Source organism: Aspergillus clavatus, genomic scaffold (genome assembly GCF_000002715.2).
Source record: "Aspergillus clavatus NRRL 1 1099423829806 genomic scaffold, whole genome shotgun sequence".
Classification (NCBI taxonomy): domain Eukaryota; kingdom Fungi; phylum Ascomycota; class Eurotiomycetes; order Eurotiales; family Aspergillaceae; genus Aspergillus; species Aspergillus clavatus.
The window spans coordinates 2325096-2347512 of NW_001517093.1; the positions used below are offsets into that span (position 1 = coordinate 2325096).

Here is a 22417-nt window from a genome sequence, read left to right on the forward strand (position 1 = left end):
CTTGAGTCGATAACATATCCAAAGATTACTGTGTGGTTCACTTCTTACTTTGGGACCCGCGAACACAGCAATGCTCAAGAAGTTGCCATGTGCATTGGCTATCCCATGGGGTTATTGACTGCTTTAGCAGTAGCACCCTAGGATGTACCTCAAGACTCGAGTGTCCCATGTGGAGTACATGGCCATCTAGGCGCTTCCTTTGAAGCTACCAGCAACGAGGTCATGTTCGGCTACAGTGTAGAGTAAACCGCTGCTGATAGATTGGGGGTACATCGTCCCCCTCAAGCAGTGTGCATGGAAATAGTAGTTACCTGCAGTCAACGGAGATTATACGGAGCAAAGGCGTTCCAACAGACCTGAATGCAGATTCAGTCTTTCGATGACTTGATCTCAGTCATGCCAACGCTTGAGATCTTATCCTGGACGAATCAGCAGTCAGTCAGACGGCTGGAACACTTGTTCGCATGGGCAGCTCGTATGATAGACGCCACGAGGGTACAGAGTAGATTGTGCCCGTTAAGCCAACATGGCTTCATAGATTCCAGAAAAGACACGGGCGAACATCAGTCCTGAGAATCTGGAGCATACTGACTAGCTAATAGTAGATAGTAGATACTACATACGGCGGAGTACGTGATCACTTGGGTTGGTGTGGGCGAAAATTCGGCATCCAGATGGGTCAGCTGGTAGGTTTTCGTACGGGAGAGAGGAAATGGTTCCCGAGATTTGTCCTTGCCCTTGCGTGACAATAATAATGCGAGTCGAAATGGAAGACAGCGAAAGATTGGACTCCATGAAGCCTTGGACGCTCAACTGAAATCCGCAATCGGAAAGTGTGTTCGGTGCTTAGGTGCACCGCCACAGCCACAAAGCCAAAGCCACAAAGCCACAAATTAAGCTTTTCCTGTTTGTCTTCTCCTCACGGAGTATTATTATTATTTGACAATTTCGCTGATTGTACAGAGTAGTTTCACCGACATACGGAGTACTGTCCCAGCAAGGTTTGCGGAAAGGACTTGGAAATGAGATGTCTTTCTATATCTGTGAAATACAAAAAGTCACCAAATGAAATTGAGACAGGATCATGTTAGTATTCAGGGGTTCTGTACTTGATTTTCTGTATCATAAGTTTTATTACTTACTCTATAGAGTGTAGACTCTATCTACAGAGTAGATATTATTTAAGGATGAAGGAAATTTGGACTCCTCACTTCATGACTTCATCCATGGTTACTGGGGCAAACCAATAGCTCCAACCTACTTAGTATCTCTCTAGGAGTCTAGTATCACTTTTTAGTGGGTGGCAAACATCGCCCAAATATCCGAATGACCTTGACGCTGCATCAATGAATATTTTTTTGGTTGATAAATTGAGAAAAAAGAAAAAAGAAAAGGAAAGGTTGCCACCGAGAAAAGTGTGGCTGGTGAACCGCCCCGCAATAGTTTGGCAATCTCATTTGCTGCTCTCACAGTAGTGGAACCCTTATTGAGCATTAAACCACTCATCAGCAGCAACTGGACGATCGGCTCCACCATCGATCGGCCACTCAATTAAATGCTTGAACTCTTTCATTTTATAATATTAATGCAAAGTTTTTCCAGCCTCTTTTCGAGTCTCGGTCTCTCGGATAAGGCCGACCGACCTCATCCATTGATTCACCATGAGTTCATTCCATGGTTGGATGGGCCCATTTTGCCATTTTCCCATTACTAATGTACTCTTGTATTTTGCAGTATCTATCTCAGACTAAGTATCTCCTACTACTGTGTAAGTACTAAGGAGTAAAAACATGATATTACCTATCTGCCTGTGCTGGCCTTGAGATTCACACCCATCATCAGTATGACGCCGCCATTGACGTATCCTTGTCGCACGGAGCACTCCTTGAAAGACCGCAATACCTGTTCTGGTCAGCCTTTGCAGCGTCTGGTACAACTCATATGGCCTGCTGTCTATCTAATCTAATGGCGCATACAAATCTCAAACCACACACAGATTCTAATTCTGATTCGCTAGAGGGACGTGTTGCTTTGTTGTGGTTTTGTGCCTGGGGCTGGGATGGCCCTGGAACTCCATTTCACCCAAGAGAGTTTACTAGGTACTGAACTCTTGGGCTATGCAGGCTACTGTGTCTGTATGAAGCTAAGGTACCGATCCCAATTCCGTAACAATGAGCGAATCTCAAATCTTGGATCGGACTATCACACACTAGACCCATACTATATCACTAGTCGAGCCAATTGATATCCATGGAAATACCAGGTGGACCGCGATCAAGCCACCGCGGCTGGGACTTGGATGGTTATCACCATCCAGCCACGGACATTCCATGATTCCATCTGCAGTTCTGCACTAGACTAACCCGATATCTACGGTCCCTAGTCCCTACGGAGTAGTAGTTCGATAGGTAGATACTAGATAGTTAACTAGATACTGCAGAGTAGAATCCAAGATCCCTGCGGTGGACCCGGCGAACCTATACTGTGGGCCAAGGAAAAAGTGCTTCATGACTTCACCAAGCTGCACAGGCTGCACAGCAGGCCCGTGTCTCTTGCAGTGGGGATTCGGCCTACTGCAGTCTGCAGTAACACTAACTAGGCTACTAGCATTGGTAGCCACGTTCGACTTGTTGGCTGGGCACCCATTCAGCCGGATGGAGTTTGGACTTTGGACTTTGGAGACATACAGAATTACAGACGCTCCACGGCGATCGCACTCAGACTGGATCCTCGGAAAGCCACTGGTCGGTCAATCGATAGGTTCATGGTTCGGCTAGATTTCTTATCATTCGGCTGTTGTTGTTGTTGTTGTTGTTGTTGTTGTTGTTGTGAATTGTTGCATTATAAAAACAGTCCTCCTCCCCGTCCTCTCGCTCGACTTCCCTTTCCTAAACCCACACTTGATTGATCATCCCCCAGCCAAAAGGCCTAACCTCCTGAATTAACCCTTCCAACCCTTCTATTACCTGCCAATTCCATCTCACTCTTCCATATCCCACGATGAAGGTCTCTCTTTCTCTGGCTCTGTTGGCTGCTGCCAACCTGGCGAGCGCCGCCCTCTCCGCGTCTGAATGCTCCGTATGTTCCCCCCCCATTGAGCTGCTGAATCAACAGGATCATCCTTGACTGACTCGGGTGTGATCACAGCAAATGTGCGTCAGCAACATGAACAACAAGGCTGGTGAATTGGGCTGCTCTGCCGGCGATCTGAAGTGTCTTTGTGGCAATGTCAACTACGGTTATGGTATCCGTGACTGCACTGCTCAGGCCTGCCCTCAAGACAATGCCGCTGAAGTCGTCGGAAGTGCCCTCTCTTCCTGCCCTAGTAAGTCACTTTTTTTCATCGACTTTCATGTCTTTAAGGTACTCGATGCTGATCACTTTTAACCAGGCGACTCTCCTGCCGTGACCGGCAATGGCGCCCACTCCGCCTCGGGCTCTGGCTCTGGTTCTTCCGCCTCGGGCACCAACACTGCGTCTGCCAGTGGTAGCAAATCGACCGATGGTGCCGGTGCTTCGGGCTCCAACACCGACTCCACGGCCACTGCTACCGGCACTGATGCTTCTGCCACTGCTACCGGCACCGATGCTTCTGCCACTGCTACCGGCACCGATGCTTCTGCCACTGCTACTGGCACTGACGCTTCCGCTACCGCTACCGGCACTGACGCCTCTACTACCGGCTCGGACTCCACTGCCACCGGCACCAACACTTCTAGCGCTGATACTACCGTCACTGAGACCAATGCTTCCACCACTGCCACCACCATGGCCACCGTCACCACCGCTTCTTCCTCCGACAGCTCCTCCACCGGCAGCGGTTCCTCTGAGACCGGCTCCGGCTCGAACTCCGGCTCTGCTACCACCAACGGCTCTGGCTCTGGCTCTGGCTCTCACGCGACTGCCACCGGCACCGCCCCCTCCAGTTCCTCCACTGGCAATGCTGCGCCCCGCGGTGCTGCCATCGGCACTGGCGCTATGGGTGCTCTGGCCCTCGCTGCCCTGGCTGTTCTGTAAATGTCTTATGAGGAATGATTGCGGCTCAACTTTTCGATGTCGAGACTCTCGGCACACATGTCTTTTCACGCTGATGAGTTATGGTTGATGATACCTGCCGTCGAAACGGCTTGTACGTGGGATTCAGAGGGTTCCTGGTTCGACGGGTATATAATATGTTCCTTTCACCCTGCACGATGTATAATATATGGGAGCGACTCTTAATATATTAATTTTTTATCCGGTCTATGTTTCCTGAAGCCCTGGTCGTCAGGCGTAGTTCGATAGTAGTCCAATATTGAGATTTTAGAGTACATGTGCCAGAAATTATTTTTCTGGTATGAAGCAGTGTAGCCAGCCTCCTACCTTAATGATGCCATCATGCCGACCGACGGCCATGCACGTGCATGCAAGTCTGTATGTATACACTTTACACCGCAATCCAGCTCTCAAGCATGTGAAATCTTGACATTTGAAAAAAGGCGTAGCTGAGACCCTTCAGAGATTTATCAAATAGTGCCCCAGTACAAACTACAAAGAATCGTGGTGGATAACTTCCTGTCGTCCGTAGAGATGCGCTCTGCTGGAATGAACCATGACTGGCCAGGAGAGCTGGAGTAAGGGAATCCGGGGCAGGGATCCATGGAGGTAGTGCCCGTTCATCCGGCGCTGTCCGTCCGTGTTCATGCTGGGATAGCTTCCAGCAGTGGATCAAATGACGGAATCAGTTGGGTGCCAATATGGAAGACAGATTAAAATAATTGATATAAAACACATGAGGCCCTAAGGTCCTGAGTCCCTGCCGCGTGCTTCTTAGGATATTCGTACAGGTACTTCGTAGTGCTCTCGTTTTCCCTCCTGACCAGAGCACGTCCAGGGACATTGTTGATCCGCCCCCGAGCCGAGGTCCAAGTCACGCGTTGGCCGAGCGGTAACAAATCAACAAATCAACAACCTCTGCGGTGCTGAATCGTCGGTAGTATCCTTCTGCTCGGCCTCGGCCGCTGGGATTGGCATTTGGCAGTATTGGAGCTACCTTAATTGTTCTTCCCTCCCCTGTCTCGTGTGCTTGATATCCGGTGTGATTATCATTCTAATTCTACTTCTCCCCCTCATTTCAAATTTCCTCATCTTCTACCTTTTTTGATTTTTTTTTGTTTTTTTTCTTCTGCTCTGCTTGGGGACTTCCGCATAACCATTTTCACTCCCCTTATCTTCCCTAAGTTCCTTCCTTGACCATCCTTCCCCCACTATCTAGCGACCAACCGTCCTACTACTGCGCTTCCCCGCGTCCACACTCACAGCATCATCCACAATGTCGTCCACATCCGCGTCGAGCCCCGAGCAGCTCAAAGATGAGATCAAGGCCATAGAGACAAAGGCCGTCAACCAGACCATTGCGCAGATCCGCTCCCTGGCTGCTGGTGCGGCGGGTGGTATCTGCGCCGTCGTCGTCGGCCATCCCTTTGATCTGGTCAAGGTGCGGTTGCAGACCGCGGAGAAGGGCGTTTACTCGGGCGCGATGGATGTTGTGCGCAGGACAGTTGCTCGTGAGGGCTTGGTTCGGGTATGTTTGCGCATCTCCATTGGGCTTTGTGCGCCAAATTAATGGATTGATCGTAGGGTATGTATGCTGGTGTTTCGGCTCCGCTGGTTGGAGTCACTCCTATGTGTAAGCTCTTTCCCCTATCGCGTGGCTTTAGAGGGAGAGAATCAAGCTGATTATTTGATTATTTTTTTTAGTCGCTGTCAGCTTCTGGGTATGTAAATCCCTGGCGGGAACGATGAGCTCTGCCATGTGAATCGGGATTTAACAGCTGTGCAGGGTTATGACGTTGGCAAGACACTCGTCAGCAAATTCTCCGAAGTGCCCGTTCACAACAACACCCCCCAGTACTCCATTGCTCAGATCTCCGCCGCTGGTTTCTTCTCGGCCATCCCCATGACACTGATCACGGCCCCCTTCGAGCGCGTCAAGGTTTTGCTGCAGATCCAGGGTCAGAACCCTCCCCCACCTGGACAGAAGCCCAAGTACTCTGGTGGTATGGACGTTGTTCGCCAGCTTTACAAGGAGGGTGGCATTCGGAGCGTCTTCCGCGGCAGCGCCATGACTCTGGCTCGTGATGGTCCCGGATCGGCCGCCTACTTCGCCGCGTACGAGTACATCAAGCGCACCTTGACCCCCAAGGATGAGAATGGCAACGTGACCGGCGACCTGTCCATGCCCGCCGTTCTGGCCGCTGGTGGTGCGGCCGGTATTGCCATGTGGATCCCCGTCTTCCCCATCGATACGATCAAGTCGCGACTGCAGAGTGCGCCTGGCAAGCCCACCATCGGCGGAACGATTCGCTCCGTCTATGCCAGCGGAGGCTTCAAAGCGTTCTTCCCTGGTTTCGGCCCGGCCCTGGCCAGAGCCGTCCCCGCCAACGCGGCTACATTGTACGTGACCTAATCCTACGACGATGAAGTTGTGTTTTTTTACTAACAATATCTCAACAGTGCCGGCGTTGAACTGGCGCACCAGTTCATGAAGAAGCTCTTTGACTAGAGGTCTACGACATTTGAACAAAAGAAAGAAATAGAATTGTCATTTTTGTGGGGCGAATCGCCCGTAGGGGCTTTGTTATATATACCACTTGTACATGCGGGTACCCTGTTAAGCGCATATCTTGCGTCGAGTTTCTTTGTGCTTTTTTTCTGGGGAGCATTTTCAAAGCCTGGATATCCTGTTTGCGTTATAGACTTGCTGGATTTTTGATTTGTCTATTCCAATCAACTCCAGGACGACAGGAGAACACACCTCTTTCTCTTTCTTTTCAAATCAGACTTGAAACCTGTTGGCGCCCGCCCATGACAGGCAGGGTGCTTCCATCCAATCGCTGGCTGACCTAGATGGGATCGTAAGGTTGGTGGCTTCAAGCAGCGCTCACGCCGCGAAATCAATGGTTACCAGTGACCAGTTGTTGCTGGGCTGTGTTGACCATCCATGGAGCATGCCATCTCTGCTCCAAGCTTGACGCGAATAGGCGTCCGTAGGAGTACACCGGTCGCAAGATGGCGCCAGTTCTGTGGACCAGTCTTTGGATTGAAAGTATTCAAAGATCATTGACTGACAGCTGACTAATACATTTTGGTAGTAGTTAATGCTCCTATTATTATACCTATTGTACTCCGTACCTGGGCTATATATATCGTCAAGAAGAATGGTTCCAAAGGAAAATGAAATCCAGGAGATATTTTGACTTCTAGATTAACTCTGAGAGAAGGAAACATCAAACAAATGGCATATGACAAACTCCTCCGTCAGTGAGTTTCTGATCAAAGCAAATCAAAATCAACTGAATTTGTTCATTGGTGTTGGCGTGAGTTGCTGCCTTGTGGCCTGCTTACCTGCCTAGCTTAGCTTCACGGCTAGACCGCCCCCGTAGATAATAATATAATGGCTGACATCCCCCCATCGCTTATCTGCCCTTTGTCAGATTCTTTTGCCATCCAACTATCAGTCCCTCTCTTTTTTTTTTCATCAGATTTAAGTATCTCTAAACAGTCTTCCATCCCTTCTGACATCTTCTGTGGATATTTTCTGGTCCCAGATCCATCATGGTTGTCAGCTCCATCGTCCGTCGCGGTGTGGAGTTTGCCTTCGAGCACCTCCCAAAGGAGCCTTCCAAGCAGCCGCCCAAGAGCCAGTTGTCGGGATGGTTCGTCGCCCTCTTTATCGCGACTCTCGTCGCCTTTGTTTTGATCTCTTGGTCGGTATGTGATGAGTTTGGCTGAAACCGTCGAAATTTCTGATGAATTTGCTGCTGACATGGATCTCGTCATCTTTAGATCGAATATACCTACGGCATGGTGGTGACCACCCTCACGGCGGTTGAAGATAGCAACCCCGATGTTTATGTCCGCATCGATACCGACATAAATCCCGACAAGTCTGTCGACCCCGCTGAGCCCGAAGTGGAGGCTGTTCGTCCCATGCCCATTACCAGCAAACTTCGCACCACCGTCAAGCATCTCCGGGCCCGCGCTGGCCCCTGGTCCCGATTCCGCGGCTTGAGCATGTTCCTGACATACACTGCGATCTCGAGCTTCTTGCTCGGATTGATGCCGTTCTCCAGTACCAATTTCATTGGCCAGGGCATCTATCTGACACTCGTCGGGACACTCCTGTCGAACTTTCAGTTGGCGTGGGTCCACATTGTGATCTCGGAGCCGTCCGCCAAGCGCTTCTACCAGCGTATCCCCGGCTACAAGTCCTGGTTGAAGATCGCCCCCGTTGCTGCTTTCGAGCAGGCCGCTTGTGCCCTTGCCTTCTATCTCCCCCTGATCATCATCAAGGCCTGTGGCGGCCTGGACGAGTTGGCCTCGGCTCCTGAAAACAATGTTCCCCCCTCCAAGGCTATGTGGCACGCGTGTGCCGTTATCGCTGCCCCTGCCCTTTTTGCCTTCACGGTCTCCATTCCCGCCCGGGTGATCTTCATCCGTGTCGCTGCTTCCATGCTCCCTGAGGAGGACGAGACTATCGTGCCCATGGACCGCTCTTTTGGCGGCAAAGTGACCCCTGCCATTCTTGGAGGCAGCGGTAAGTTGAGCATCACTGATGCCTGGAAGACCTTTGACCGCGCTTCTCGCGTCCGGTTCCTGAAGGTCGTGTTCAAGGTTTTCGCCATCGAATTCAGCGTGGGCCTGTTCTTCTCTCTGATCCTCACCGGGGAGTTGTTGATCGGAGCCGATACTTTCATGAAGATCTTCGCCGACATGGTTTCTCGTAACGGTGCTTAAATACTTTGGCTTGATTTCCTTCTGGCATGACTCCACACATTGGTGATTCCCAAGGCTACTCTCCTTTCTTGTTTTTACTGACCTATATGAATGCTTATCTCCTATCCAACCTCTCCGCTCTCATCTTTGAATATTATGCTTCATATCTCTTTATTGAGTCGTCAATGTAGATTCATTCATCCGCACTTTAGCTTCGTAGAATACATATTATCTGTTATACAACCAAGTCATTTCATGCTGGATAACAACGTGGCAAAGCGTCCAGTGTCTCTCGTTGAGTGGCGCGCAGCAGTGCATCGTCATTCGGGACTGACTTCATGCGGGCCTCACGCTCTTCTGCCCCTCACTGACAGCCACTTGCTAAGTTATTTGCCCTCTTACATCCCCTGATCTTTGAGAGAAATCAGCGTATAACACCTTGCCTGTACTTTTGTTGGCGCGTGGGCTGTTCATGTTCCTGACGATCTGCCTTATCGATACTGCTGCTGCCGATAAACTCTAGAGATAGTTGATAGTTGATACATAGTTGATACTGTCAAGCAGCCCCGCTTCCCCCCCTCCCCCCCACAACTCAAGGGGCCTTTCACCCATTCTGCACACCGCCCGCCCGGTCTTGCTCTTACGTATCGCCGGTTTCTTCCTCCATTTCTCCTTGGATAATAGATTATCTGGTTACTCTGGACATCTCCTCGACTTTCTCTCTCTCTTTCTTGCTCCTGTATACTCGACGTCGGAGCTCTTGATCTCGACTTCTTCTTGCTTGACTACCGCCGTGTGATTGCCCCGCAGACAAGACCGCCGGATCCCTTCATCATGGCCACAACAGCTGCTGGCCGTATGCTGGCCCGCCAGCTCCAGCAGATGCAGTCGGATAAGGACATTCCAGGCATCAGCTGCGGACTGGTGGATAGTAATGTCTTTGAGTGGGAAGTGATGCTGATGATTTCCGACGATGTCAAGTTGTACGGCGGTGAGTGGACAACCCCTTCACCTTACCGGATCAGTGATGTGACGTGATGGTGGGAATGAAGTACTAATTTTGCTCTTTCTTGACTACCAGGAGGTTTCTTCCGTGCTCGACTCTCCTTCCCTCCCGAGTATCCGCACATGCCACCGAAGATGAAGTTTGAGAGCCCCGTCTTCCACCCGAACAGTCAGCGCGCCCTTTGCCTTACCAGCCTCCTCTCTCTGTCTTGAATATCCTACTGACGCATTTCACGGCTTAGTCTACCCCAACGGCGAAGTCTGTATCTCCATTCTCCATCCCCCCGAAGAAGACAAGTACGGCTACGAATCCGCCGCCGAGCGCTGGTCCCCCGTGCAGACCCCCGAGACCATCCTGCTGTCCGTCATCTCCATGCTCTCGAGTCCGAACGACGAGAGCCCGGCCAACGTCGAGGCTGCTCGGCTATGGAGAGAAGATCCGGCTGAGTTTAAGAAGCGCGTTCGCAGGTGTGTCCGCGAGAGTCTGGGGGAGGACTAGGCATTTCATGGATATTGGGGGTTTTTTTTATCTTTCTTTTTTTTTTTTTTTTTTTTTTTCTCTCATCTCTAGCAGTTCCTTGCTATCTTCTTTCCGGGCACAGCAGACATCTCTTGCTCTTTGCATGCATGCTGGATCGGGTCGAGGAAATGGTGCCCGGTCCGGGTTATATATGTTGTTTGTCTCGTGGTTCGTACATCATCATCATCATCATCATCTCTTGAGCTTTTTGGTTTTGTGGGAATGGAATCGGACTGGAGTTTTGAATCAATTTACTTAGCTTTTTTTCTTTCTTTCTTCTTTCTTTCTTTTTTTTTCTCTCCGCCTTTCCTTGATTCTTCTCTACACTTTCTGGGCATCGATCTGGTGTGGGCTGGGTCTGGTATTTCGCTTTCGGGAATGTTCTGGTACCTCCGATGGCGCTACATGAAGAACGCTATTGCTAGTAATGAACGAAACTCGGATCTGCAACGTCGTAGGTGTATGTCTTAGTAGTTTATATATATATGCAAGTAAGATGGTATGCTTACACCACCCATATGATGAAGACAAACTCCAGCCGTTAGACGTCAAAGACATATATACAGGTACCTAGGTGTATATGTGTTTGTTTGAATTTTGGGTATAGAGAGGGGAGGTTGTATATTCTAGTTGAAGGCGACTCCTAAGACCGGTTCTTGGATCCCCTCCGGATGGAATTGAAGTAGAAGCCCGGGTGCAGGATCGTAAGCGTCACCACTGCCAGGGCGATCATCCTGTTGATCATCAGTTTGATTCCTCTAGGTGGATATGGATGTGGTGGAGGCCCCCCCAGGTGGTGAGGTGAGGTGAGGCAACGGAACTTACATTCCGTCCAGGACGAGGAATTCATTCTCCCTTTGCATCAGCGGGTTGCCCCATCCGCCGGCCATTTCGGGGATACTGGATTGCTTTCATGTTAACAAACACGTTAAGGGGGGAGGGGGCGGATGATGGTAGGCCACGTACCGATAGATACACCGGATCAAGACGGTGATGTACGCAAAGATTTCACCTGCAATGAGCAGCACCACGCTCTTCCCGACCGTGGTCTTCTCGCCCGACAGGCCCGGTCCGCGCCGCCAGTGTCGGAAGAAGAACTCCAGCCCCAGCAGCCCGCAAACGGACATCGTCGCGACCTGGAACGCGATACCCGCGATGATGATGTTGTCGCCCGCGAGCAGCATGTCCTTGTCCGTGGAGCCGGCCGCGGCCGCGACGCCGCCACCCGCCGCCTGCAGGAGCAGCGAGCCGACGTCGCAGCCGATGAAGATCCAGGTGAAGAGCCGCGGGTTGAGGCGCGAGTGCTCCGGCCCCAGCGCGAGGATGATATGTTTGAGCGTGAGGTAGATGCCCGCCGCGACGAAGGTTGGCGCCAGCACGAGGCAGACGATCTGGAGCTTGAACGCCGACGAGTCCCACGGGTTATGGTGCATGAGCACGCGGCCGATATACCCGGCCATCTCGAGAAGCGCGCCCGCGGCGAGCGCCGCCATGAACGTCCATGTGCGGTGGTATATGCCGATCGCCAGCTGGGAGATGCCGCAGATGGCGAAGAAGACCGTGAAGAAGATGTTGGCGCCTAGGTTCGGGTAGTAGCCGTAGGTCGTGGACTCGACCGGACATACCGGGCTGACTGCCGAGCAATCCTGGTAGCTAGGCATTGTTTTTGAAACGCTTGCGGAAGACGAGGGACGATCAAAGAGCGTATGCGAAAGGAAAGAATAGAAGAAAGGGGAAGAGAGAGAGTGTGTGTGTGAGAATGAAGGATCTATAGGGTGAGATAGAAGGAAAACGGGAAGGAGAAGGTAAACGCCGTTATTTCCATGATGCTGATTGATAATATTTTAGTGATTACGGGGCGTTGAACGAGTCAATAAATCTCCATTATTAGCCATGTATCCCCGATCCTGCTGGGACTGGGAGCTTGCAATAGTTAATAATGTAGTTAACGAACGGCGAGGTGGATCGACAACAACTGGAAGCATCTTGCTAACTGGGTTTGATTGGCGCTCGTCTTCGCTCTCGTTCTCGCTCTCGTTTTTCGCCTTCGCTTAGGCCCCATTGGAGACTCTTGTCTTATCACAATTTGAATGGACAACACGGCGCGTTTACAGCCTCATTTGAATGTTGCTCGGACTTCGGATGCTGTAGATCCGGCTCGCTTATGTTTCAGAAAGGAACTCGGTGCCTGAGAAGAACATTATTATCAGACTGCTCACAAAGAATAAGCCGGGGTCTTTTCGTCTCCTTAGTAGTCCTCACTGTGTGGTAGGCTGGTAGCATGAAAGTCAATCCTTGGACTTGACTGCCGTCCCATAGTTAGCATTGTGGATACGCGGAGAACAAGGCTCCACCAGATTTTATTGACACTTTTGACGGAGTAGTTTATTGCGCCTCTTCCGGTGGAACAATTCAAAATGCTTGATGACAGTATTTGCTTAATGTTCGTCGTGAGAGATGCGGAAGTAAGTGTTGAGTGTTGACTAGTGAGGTTGACAGGCTGCATGACCGCAGGCCATGTGCGTGGATGTGTCAGGCTGCATCACGTGATGCCGGAGAATCCCACGTGTCACCCGCGATGATTTTCTCCGTCAAATCAACTCCGTCCAGCATCAGCCATGTACCGCAACCCTCATCATCGTTGGAGGTCTCTACGGCAGTGAACCCCCCTGGAAATGTCGGCAGCTGGAATACAGCCTTGATTGGAGATGCCGCCCCGTCGAACGCACACAAAATCCCGGATGGGATGCGACCAGTGCAAGAAGAGAAGAGTCAAGGTGAGCCAATCACGTTTCATACTCTCTTCCTCAACCTCGGTGTGATATCCAGTATGGTTTGTTTTCTATCCTTTGGAAAGTGTGGTCCAAGCTCTATCTACTGCAGTGCCGTCGCCTATGCTGCTTTGAGCCCAACACAGGTTGCACTAAGGCCAATGGGACTCGCCTCTTTTCTCGTCCTAGAATCAATCTCCTCTCCCACATTCTCCACTTCTGTTCCAGCCTGCAATAAGCTTTACCTGAGATCATGCCTGAGATGCAATTTAGTGTGGTTTCTTCTTCTGACTGCATTGTAGTGTGATGAAACGGGCCCCCCTTGTTCAAATTGCATCTCCAGAGAATTGGGATGCACATACTTCAACACACCAAAAGCTCGTAGTCTTGTAGGTGAAACATCTGCAGGGCCTTCGCCTTCGCCTATTGCAATCTCCAACGGTGAGAGGCTGCCTGAGACGGTCAGTCGGCCATCGACCGATCTGGTAATCCCGACTCAAACCAAATGTTCCAGCCTGCGGGAGCTGGAGCTCATGCACAAGTACTCAACGGAAACATACTCGAGTCTCTCTAACAACCCATTGGACTATCATGTCTGGCAGATGGCAATTCCACGGAAGGCTCTTGACCATGATTTTCTCCTGAGTGGCATCCTTGCAGTTGCTTCTTTGCACATAGCTTCTACTCTTGAGCCACCAGATGCTCTGTCCTACATTGACACTGCTATGGAATATCACAACCAGGCATTTGCTCCATACCGGCGAGCTATAGATAATCTGACCCCGTTGAACTGTGATGCGGTCTTTGCCCACTCCGTGCTCACCACCGTCATTGGCATCGCTCTACCGCGGCTGACTGCGGAGCGCGACGAGAGCCCGAGCATCACTGAGAATGTCATAGTCGTCTTTGAATTGTTGCAAGGTGTTAGTAAAATCTTCAGAATCAGCCGTCAGTGGCTCAAAATGAAGCTTTTTACATCGCAGGATGAGGTCGACAATGGCCCGGCTGTGAAGCTAGACAGCGAAACAGACCATGCCCTGCGTCGATTGGCCGCTCTGAATGATGATATCGTGGCCGCTGTTGATCCTGAACAGTACCGTATTGTGAAGGAAGCTATCTCCCTACTTCACGGTTGTTTTACTCGATACGCTACGTGCAAAGATGCGGCGTCAGTTCTTAGGTGGTTGGCCACTGCTAGTAATGAATTTGCACATGCCTTGAGATGTCGGAAGCCTTTCCCGCTCATGGTTCTTATGTATTGGGGAGTGCTTCTGGGTGAACTCGATGGGACTATGTGGTGGGCGAGAAACTCCGGTCCCGCTCTAGTCTCAGAGCTCCTCGCCGTCTTGCAACCTGGGGATATTCGGTGGGAAGAGGCGCGGTTATGGCCGAAACACAAAATGGGTCTTTGATTCATGGGCCACGTTTAGTCAAAATGGATCTTTCACTGACTCGTTCTGAGATATCATTTCAATGATTGACCGACTTATACTGGATGGCATCGCAGCATCATCCCAATCTTATGAAATATGCATAAAAATCCCTCGGGAAAAGGCTGCTCTTATGATTTGCTTTGTGATTATTTGACATGAGGCACCGTCCGCCCCGCACAAAACTACAGCCTTGCCAATTTCTGTGCAGTTTTCTCATAAATCTCTTTGACCCTCGTGGAATTGAGCTGCTCGACGTCATGCTTGCATGCGGCAAAGCTCAATGGTCCACCTACCTGTTTCAGCCAATACGACCTACCACAGTCAAACAGCCAGTTGCGCGTGGCGACCTTTACTAGGTCTGCCAGTAGAGACTGCGGAACATCATGGTCCTGGGTGAATTCTATCGTTGGCAAATCTTTCTGGATCGAAGTCGGAGCGTTCGATGCTGCAAGATGTAAGAAGTCATCGAAAGTATGAGGCACATAAAGCTGAGCTCCAAGATGGACGATCCCCCGTGTTTTTGCCGCTGCGTGCAGAAGACAACCATTCGCGACAAAATCGACTGGAATCTCGTCAAGGATATTTGCACCACTGTTGTACCCTTTGGCCGCGTGCCACACATGTGTGCTTCCTAGGTCTGCGAAGAACAGGCTGGCGAATTTATTCATCGGCGTGGAATTGAGAGGTCCATATCGAGGATATGGGTCCCGAAACGCGGAGCCAAAGATGGTCGGTCGTACAAGCAGAAGCGGCAGAAGAGGGTAGTTCTTGAGCAACAGCCGCTCCATGAGATATTTGGCATGGGTGTACGATGACGAGAATCGCGAGGTGTAGGGAGACTTCCCAGTTGCCTGTATGGCTGCTAGCTCATCCTCCGGGTCTTCATCGGAGATGGAATATAGTCGCTCGCCTACATACCCATCGGGCAGGAAGCTGTTCACGTACGCCGTTGAGATCTGGATAAAGAGCTTCAAACGCCTGAAGCGTGAGATGATCTGTGCAAGTTCAAGCGTCGGCAGACAGTTGTTTTCGATTGACTCTGCGATGCCTGCGTCCAAGGTTATCTTGGCTGCCGCATGAATGACAAGAGTGACCTCTTCACGCAACCGCTGCAACATTGCCTTTTTAATCCCAAAGTCCGCTTGCTTGATGTCTCCAACCACAAATTCCACTTTCCCAGAGTCGAGGATCGCCGGTACATGTCCAGGCATGAGTTTTCGCCATTTTTCAATAGCAGTTTGAGGCGATCCACGGATAAGAACGAAGATCCTATGGGTCGGAAGTTGCAAGGCCAACTTGTACAGAAGACATCCTCCAAGCGATCCTGTGCTGCCAGTCAGGAAAACAGAATGTGTCTCAAATGCTCTCGCATACCCATTCCTCAAAATCTCCGTTGCTGGCGGCGAGGCCATCGGACCGGACATTGCGAGGGTATGGCGGAAGGAACCGAATTGGCAACCGATGGGGAGAGAAGCTGATGGATCCTAGAAGTGCGACATGGCGAAGCCTCGAAATATATGCCACTAAATCCGTCATGCAGCGCTCTGTGCCGCGGATCTTAGCCCATTTTCTACGCAGATTGCATATGATCTTCAGTATTTTGCAGCTGAAGCCGAGTCGGTGCGGTAGTACAGCGCAAGAAATGTCACTGTGCCTTTTCGCCACGGAGCCAATTGAAGCACTTCATCCAGAAATTCACGCCAATCGACATCCCCCAGAGAGCCTTCGACGTTCCCTCATACGAAGGATCAAACATAGTTGCTGCGTATTCTGGCCGCATCTACATGTGCAGCCGAGGAGACGGCTGTTTGTACAACCATATCACCCCTTGGACTCCACCAGACAAGGTGTGCAGTGCAGATTCTGCGCGAGGAGTGAACCGCTGACGTGACACCGACTCGGCGTTTGGAAGTTCATTCCCTCCGCCGACAGTATCCCGGGAGCTGGTTCTCGGTACCTACCGTCTGTCTCACGCCTATCTATAGCCATGATTTTTGACCGGGACGCGTATTATTGTTATCGGCATTGGCATCTGAAGGTGATAATCCTGGCGCTTACTGTTGCCCAGCTTGATGCAATAGAGAAGCGGCGGCCCTCTTGTCCTGCATTGAGACAAAGGGATCCAGGTGCCTGGGGCTTTTGTCGTACATGGTTACATTCTCCTAGTGGACCTTGTGTAACTTAGGGACACTCGCACAATCTGGAGCGTTGCTTATTCGGCCCTAATCAACCCTAATCAATAGGCAACATGTGATGGATGCTGTCCAGGGGGTTTCCAGAGAAGAAGCTGGTTCAACCAGGTAGCGCAGGTGACAGTCAGATTGCTTACAAGCATGGCATGAGCAAATGCTACTTATGGTATATGCATTTCAAATCCTTCCTGATATGTATTCATAGATAGTACAAAAAGAATATAGCCATATGTGTTCAAAAAACCACAGAACGCTCATATGTTTCGTCAAGATATACAAAGGTGGTCAGTGAGGCTAGGGGCTTTTGTTTCCCCCTCCGCACCAGCAGCGTCCGTCACCCTCGCGTTCCACCTGGACAAGAACATCCATGTTCTTCTCTCGAAGATAATTGACCGTCCGTTGTCGTACGTCCTCCAAGTCAGCTCCGCGAGACGCAATCACGTGGATGACCCCGAGGACACTTGTGTGTTTCTCATGAGAATGATCGTGTTCGTGATCGTGTTCGTGAGTATGGCCGTGCCCATAGTCGTGGCTATGATGATGATTGTGACTGTGTGCATGATCATGATCATGGGCATGACGATGACCGTGATCGTGACTGTGAGAATGGCTGTGGCTATGACCATGACTGTGATCGTGATCATGCCCGGAAGTCGCTCCAGTGTCGTCGAGCCAAAATTTGGGTACAGTGTATCCCACTACGCCCCGAAGAGCGCTGACACCAGCCAGCGTTTCACGAACATTGTATTCGACATCAGCCGGGAGAGCAAGCAGCAAGGTTTTGGCCGTGCTGCTGACCAGCGGGACGGCCGAGGCAAAAATCAAAATTGCGATCAAACAAGACGCAATGGGATCATATCCTGCCCAGCCGGAAAAGTGTACAAGGATAGTGGATATCACCACTGCCACAGAGCCGAGAGTGTCGGCGAGAATGTGGAGGAAGATGCCATGCATATTTTCATTTCCATGTGAGTGCGAATGGCCTCCATGATCGTGACCATGCGCATGACCATGGTCGAATGCCATGATACCGACTAAATTCACCATAAGACCAGCAACGCTGACAGCCAATAATTCACCAAGACGATGCATTTGACTTCCAGATGAGAGTCGCTCCACCGCCTCGTAAATAATCTCGATACTGATAATCCTAGGTTGTGTCAGGGCCCGCGCGAAATAGAGAAGATTTCTGATGATCTTACATGAGGAAGATGCCATTAGCGAACCCGGAGAGTGTATCAACTTTTCCGTAGCCGTAAGGAAATCTCGCGCTCGGCGGCCATTTGCTCATGACAGCAGCACAAAGGCCAACAACAAGCGCCAGGCAGTCAAAAAACATGTGGATACTGTCGCTGAGCAGGCCCAAGGAGCCGGTGATAAACCCATACGATAGCTGAACTAACATGAAGGCGAAATTCAAGCTAGAATAAGTCAGCAGCTGCCAGTGTCATCGGCAAGTATGTTGGTACACATACGTCATAAAGTAGAAGATCCGGCGCGAGTCACTTTCTTTGAGGATACTGTACAGTAGCGGATAGGGTTCGCTGTAGAGGAGAAGGAGTTTGGTAGCTCGTGAGGTATCCGCCGCGGAATGAGCATGGTGATGTTGATGAGAATGGTGCGCCAAGCGCAGCTGCCGGTCATCGTATCGAGCGGCAAAGAATGATATCATAGCAAGAATACAGCGCGATGCATATACCACGTACATATCGTCTCGTGGCGGCAATGCACATAAAAAGGCTGCGCAAGCGGTACCTATCGCGAGACCTGACTTGTGAGGAGACTGTAGGTTGGAGGGTGACAAGAAAAGTAAGGATATTGCGTAGGTACCCGCAGTAATCAGCAGGTACAATGCATCCGTGGCTGAAAGGGATGGGCCACCAGAGACAACAAAGATCAAGAGCTCAAAAAGCAGCCCAACAATCAGGGTTAACACCCCATCATTTGGTGAAGCGCTTAAGCCCCCGCTGGGCAAGTCCTGCGGCACTGATGTCCCTGCTTGCCCCGAAGCAGAAATACCGAGACCAACTGGGTAGGCAGCTTTGGGTTGACTTGTCCCTTCAAAGGGGGGCCGTATGACAAATATGGATAATAGCAATGAGATATAGCCGAATAGCGGACTTGAGGCCAAGGAAGTATTCAATCCAAGAAAGCCCAATAATGTGACGACGCCTAATAAAGCAACGGTACCTCGTTTTTCACTAAACCTGCCTTGAGCGTTGCTGCCAGCAGTGCGGTCCTGGACGAAGGTAGGCACACCGGCTGCCGCAGCAGAAAGCAAGCCAAATGCGACAAGGTATCCGCTCACGTTCAGCGATGCATAGATAGGGAGTGCGATTGCGCACATACGCTTTAGCGCTGCCACTCCAACATCTGTACTGAGCTTGGGGACCTTGGCCGCACTGTGGGTTCCGCCCTGTTGCGTCCATTGAATGATTTGTCCGACTCCCAGCATTATCATGGTAATGGCCGTTAGACTGCACATCCTTGTATACAGATGGTCCAAACACCCACTGGCCGATGCCTTGGAATCATGCTCATCTTTCGCGGTAGAGTCCCACCGCGCGTAACGCTGATAGTACCATGATATCGCAACCCATGGTAGGGCCATCAGAGCGCCTGAGATGGCTTCACGACTAAGGGAGACAACGGGATTAATCAGAAAGTGCATTCATGAATGATCGGAGGTCCACTCACTTGCTGCTGGATGCGGAACCGGTCGCTGCGACAGGCATAGCCCGCGCCTTACTGGCTGCTGTCTCGCTCTCCTCGTGCGTATGACCATGGTGCGAAGAAGTCTCATTCCTGCAGGTATTCCACGAATCGTGTATGGAAGCGTGCGAGTGCGAGTGCGAATGCGAAAGAGAATATGAGTACGAATGTTGGTGATTGTGCAGACTCGAATCAGAGACAAAGCTATTGGGCTGAGTGGAACCGGTAGAAGTTGTGGATGATGGCAATTGAGTCGCAGCAAAATCCGTTGAGGACAGCGCATTGCCTACAGGAGGTTGCGACCAGCGCTTTGAGCGAGAATGGCCATGGCCACGGCTGTGTCCGAATCCGTGTCCGTGAGGTGCGGGGGGGAGTGTCTCCACACTGGACACGGGGGCTCCCGTTGACATGATATATGATCTCCGATTGACGTGTACGTATCCACGAGGAGGTTAAAACAGCGATGAGTGAAAGCAGAGCGCGAAGAGACGAGGAGGTTCGACAGGGGGTCGTGACTTGTGGCGGGCCAAGATCGGGAGGGATAAGGGAGCTTAGCAGCTCTGAAGAGACGGTCGGCCAAAGGATTGAGCGAGAGAACCCGGCATCGCGCGAGAATAACGTGGCCGATTGAAGTGTATAGGGGATTGTGAGGTGTCGCAAATATCCGAAACGCCCCCGAGATGGTCTTCTCCCTGTGGGAGATCAGGTTCAAGGCGACGAAGCCTCCACCTGCTGGAGAGGATAATGCGCCAAGGGGCACACGTGATTGACGCCAAGGTCCTCTTATCTCTCCGCCTGCCTGCCTAATTGGGACAAGACTTAGCTAACTATCTACATAGTACTGTAGGGAGTACATACATCCTGTCCTGTACGAGTGTGGATTAAGCTATGAGTCTTCAGTTTTTGTACTCTGCAGGCTGGCTCACATGCATATGACTAAAAGGAACAACAGCGGCTTGGGACTACTGATGCGGAAAAAGAGAACGGGAGCAAAAGCAAAAAAAAAAAAACAAAAAACAAAAAAAGATGCGCCCGATACGAGGGTCGAACTCGTGACTTTCAGATTTCTAACAACGGAACGAAGGTAAAAGTCTGACACTCTAACCAACTGAGTTAATCGGGCTTATCTGCTTTTCGGGCACCCAAAATTAGTTATATGTTCCTATCCCAAGGGTGACAGGTGATAAATCGTATGGCGGCCTACGCAGTTGAATTCGCATATAGTGTTTATCACGTGTCATCTACGTCGCCCACTGCGTCAGGGCGGCATCATCCCGCAGTATGTTATCACCAATAATAAGTTGCTTGACATATTGCAGATACGAATTGGGACTTAGCACCAGCATGTTCTTCATTGACTAAGTGATCTGCTCAGCTGAAAACACGGCATCATGATCGAGTCTCTCATCGGTATCGCATTTTATGTCTCCACGGCTGTCACATTGTTGCTGTTCCTTCTGCCTTCGAGGTACACACCTCGGCGTACCCATCAAGGTGCACCAAAGGAGGCAAAGACCACGACGCAGATTCTCGTTCTTGGAGACATCGGTCGCAGTCCGCGCATGCAATACCATGCTCTGAGCATTGCAAGAGCGGGTGGTCAAGTGGACATCATCGGATATCAGGGTATGGCTTGAATTTGAATATCTCTCCAACAACTACCTGACTGGATGTCTGTTTATAGAATCAGAGGTTCACCCTGACATTACGTCCAGCCCTAGGATATCTATTGTCGCCCTTCCACCGCATCCTTCCTTTCTCCAAACTAGCAACAAGCTCCTCTTCCTTCTTTTTGGACCGCTCAAAGTGGCCTTCCAGATTTTCTATCTCTGGTGGACTTTGGGGTATCAGACAAAGCCGGCACAATGGCTCCTCGTTCAGGTCAGCCCCTACTGGCGTCGCGGGTCTCACATGAGGCTACATTTAGCTTGCTAAGGCTTAATCAATGCAGAACCCGCCTTCCATACCCACGTTAGCAATTGCCTCCGTCGTATCGTTCCTCCGACACACCAAATTGATAATTGATTGGCATAATTTTGGATACACTATCCTAGCGCTAAAGCTTGGAGACAGCCATCCACTTGTCAGAATCTCCAAGTGGTACGAGATGACCTTCTGCCAGTACGCCACCGCGCACTTCTGCGTAACCGAAGCGATGGCGTCCGTCCTCAAGAATGACTTTCGTCTCAAAGCGCCTATTCTGCCCTTGCATGATCGTCCGGCAAGCCATTTCCAGCCTATCCTGGACGATCGCGAGCGACACAACTTCCTCGAGTCATTGCCTGAGACACAATCGGTGCGACACCTGCTAGAGTCGGCGTCTCTCCGGGTGCTTGTCAGTTCGACGTCTTGGACACCCGATGAGGATTTCTCGGTACTCATCGACGCACTCTGCCGGTACTCGAATATGGCAACGACTACCAAACCCCAATTGCCGTCTATTCTGGCGATCATCACGGGTAAGGGTCCCCAAAAAGAGATGTATCTGAAGCAAATATCGGCGCTTCAAGAAGCTGGTAAGCTTGAGAAGGTCACCATTCGCACCGCATGGTTGACCACGGAAGACTATGCTCGTCTTCTGGCATCCGCTTCGCTGGGGATCAGTCTACACACCAGTAGCAGTGGAGTCGACCTGCCCATGAAAGTGGTTGACATGTTTGGGGCTGGATTACCTGTCGTAGGATGGAGCCGTTTCCAAGCCTGGCCGGAACTAGTAACCGAGGGCGTGAACGGAATGGGCTTCGGAAGCCCCGGCGAACTCGTAGAACAGCTTGTTGATCTCTTCGAGAATCCAAGGAAACTTGAGACGCTTCGCCTTGGTGCTCGCAAGGAGAGTAACCACCGTTGGGACAACGAATGGGATCCCGTAGCCGGGAAACTCTTGGGCCTCGCATAATATTTTGAAGATTCCAATCGCCCTATTCTCAGGGCTTGAGCCACATCGAAAGTTTGCATCCAAGATGAGTGACAGCCTTCAGGCACGGAACTTGCCACCGCAATAGCAACACGTGTCGAACGTAGCCGAAA

At 50.9% G+C, this 22417-nt stretch overlaps 9 protein-coding genes and 1 non-coding gene across 10 annotated transcripts, besides 11 other annotated features; 6 read left to right on the forward strand and 4 right to left on the reverse strand.

The window, feature by feature from the left end:
* Positions 1-857: 857 nt before the first annotated feature.
* Positions 858-888: a microsatellite.
* A 1906-nt stretch (positions 889-2794) lies between these two features.
* Positions 2795-2829: a microsatellite.
* Positions 2795-2830: a microsatellite.
* A 170-nt stretch (positions 2831-3000) lies between these two features.
* ACLA_087200 (CFEM domain-containing protein) lies at positions 3001-4017 on the forward strand (the record flags this gene model as incomplete). The annotated part of the gene is made up of 3 exons (XM_001268441.1): positions 3001-3078; positions 3148-3325; positions 3392-4017. 3 exons carry the CDS (start codon positions 3001-3003, stop codon positions 4015-4017), a joined length of 882 nt encoding a protein of 293 aa, XP_001268442.1.
* Positions 3541-3667: a microsatellite.
* Positions 3623-3788: a microsatellite.
* Positions 4018-5311: 1294 nt separating the features above from the next.
* On the forward strand, positions 5312-6544 carry ACLA_087210 (carnitine:acyl carnitine antiporter; the record flags this gene model as incomplete). The annotated part of the gene is made up of 5 exons (XM_001268442.1): positions 5312-5563; positions 5620-5668; positions 5740-5756; positions 5822-6435; positions 6496-6544. The coding sequence occupies 5 exons, from the start codon at positions 5312-5314 to the stop codon at positions 6542-6544; spliced, it is 981 nt and encodes a 326-aa protein (XP_001268443.1).
* Positions 6545-7596: 1052 nt separating this feature from the next.
* On the forward strand, positions 7597-8778 carry ACLA_087220 (uncharacterized protein; the record flags this gene model as incomplete). The annotated part of the gene is made up of 2 exons (XM_001268443.1): positions 7597-7752; positions 7828-8778. The coding sequence occupies 2 exons, from the start codon at positions 7597-7599 to the stop codon at positions 8776-8778; spliced, it is 1107 nt and encodes a 368-aa protein (XP_001268444.1).
* Positions 8779-9591: 813 nt separating this feature from the next.
* On the forward strand, positions 9592-10261 carry ACLA_087230 (putative ubiquitin conjugating enzyme; the record flags this gene model as incomplete). Its single annotated transcript, XM_001268444.1, has 3 exons — positions 9592-9748; positions 9839-9931; positions 10005-10261. The coding sequence occupies 3 exons, from the start codon at positions 9592-9594 to the stop codon at positions 10259-10261; spliced, it is 507 nt and encodes a 168-aa protein (XP_001268445.1).
* Positions 10262-10282: 21 nt separating this feature from the next.
* Positions 10283-10320: a microsatellite.
* A 137-nt stretch (positions 10321-10457) lies between these two features.
* Positions 10458-10479: a microsatellite.
* A 62-nt stretch (positions 10480-10541) lies between these two features.
* Positions 10542-10582: a microsatellite.
* A 343-nt stretch (positions 10583-10925) lies between these two features.
* Positions 10926-11943, reverse strand: ACLA_087240 (RTA1 domain-containing protein; the record flags this gene model as incomplete). Its single annotated transcript, XM_001268445.1, has 3 exons — positions 10926-11016; positions 11108-11182; positions 11249-11943. The coding sequence occupies 3 exons, from the start codon at positions 11941-11943 to the stop codon at positions 10926-10928; spliced, it is 861 nt and encodes a 286-aa protein (XP_001268446.1).
* Positions 11944-12860: 917 nt separating this feature from the next.
* Positions 12861-14465, forward strand: ACLA_087250 (putative C6 transcription factor; the record flags this gene model as incomplete). The annotated part of the gene is made up of 2 exons (XM_001268446.1): positions 12861-13059; positions 13447-14465. 2 exons carry the CDS (start codon positions 12861-12863, stop codon positions 14463-14465), a joined length of 1218 nt encoding a protein of 405 aa, XP_001268447.1.
* Positions 14466-14668: 203 nt separating this feature from the next.
* On the reverse strand, positions 14669-15910 carry ACLA_087260 (fatty acyl-CoA reductase; the record flags this gene model as incomplete). The annotated part of the gene is made up of 1 exon (XM_001268447.1): positions 14669-15910. One exon carries the CDS (start codon positions 15908-15910, stop codon positions 14669-14671), a length of 1242 nt encoding a protein of 413 aa, XP_001268448.1.
* A 1205-nt stretch (positions 15911-17115) lies between these two features.
* Positions 17116-19800, reverse strand: ACLA_087270 (metal cation transporter MSC2; the record flags this gene model as incomplete). The annotated part of the gene is made up of 5 exons (XM_001268448.1): positions 17116-17376; positions 17420-17828; positions 17881-18099; positions 18154-19314; positions 19376-19800. The coding sequence occupies 5 exons, from the start codon at positions 19798-19800 to the stop codon at positions 17116-17118; spliced, it is 2475 nt and encodes an 824-aa protein (XP_001268449.1).
* Positions 17160-17185: a microsatellite.
* Positions 17213-17323: a microsatellite.
* Positions 19801-20387: 587 nt separating the features above from the next.
* Positions 20388-20415: a microsatellite.
* Positions 20416-20419: 4 nt separating this feature from the next.
* On the reverse strand, positions 20420-20513 carry ACLA_087280. The gene has a single exon. It is a non-coding gene; the product is annotated as a tRNA-Lys (tRNA).
* Positions 20514-20781: 268 nt separating this feature from the next.
* On the forward strand, positions 20782-22286 carry ACLA_087290 (chitobiosyldiphosphodolichol beta-1,4 mannosyltransferase; the record flags this gene model as incomplete). Its single annotated transcript, XM_001268449.1, has 3 exons — positions 20782-21016; positions 21075-21271; positions 21342-22286. 3 exons carry the CDS (start codon positions 20782-20784, stop codon positions 22284-22286), a joined length of 1377 nt encoding a protein of 458 aa, XP_001268450.1.
* Positions 22287-22417: the final 131 nt, after the last annotated feature.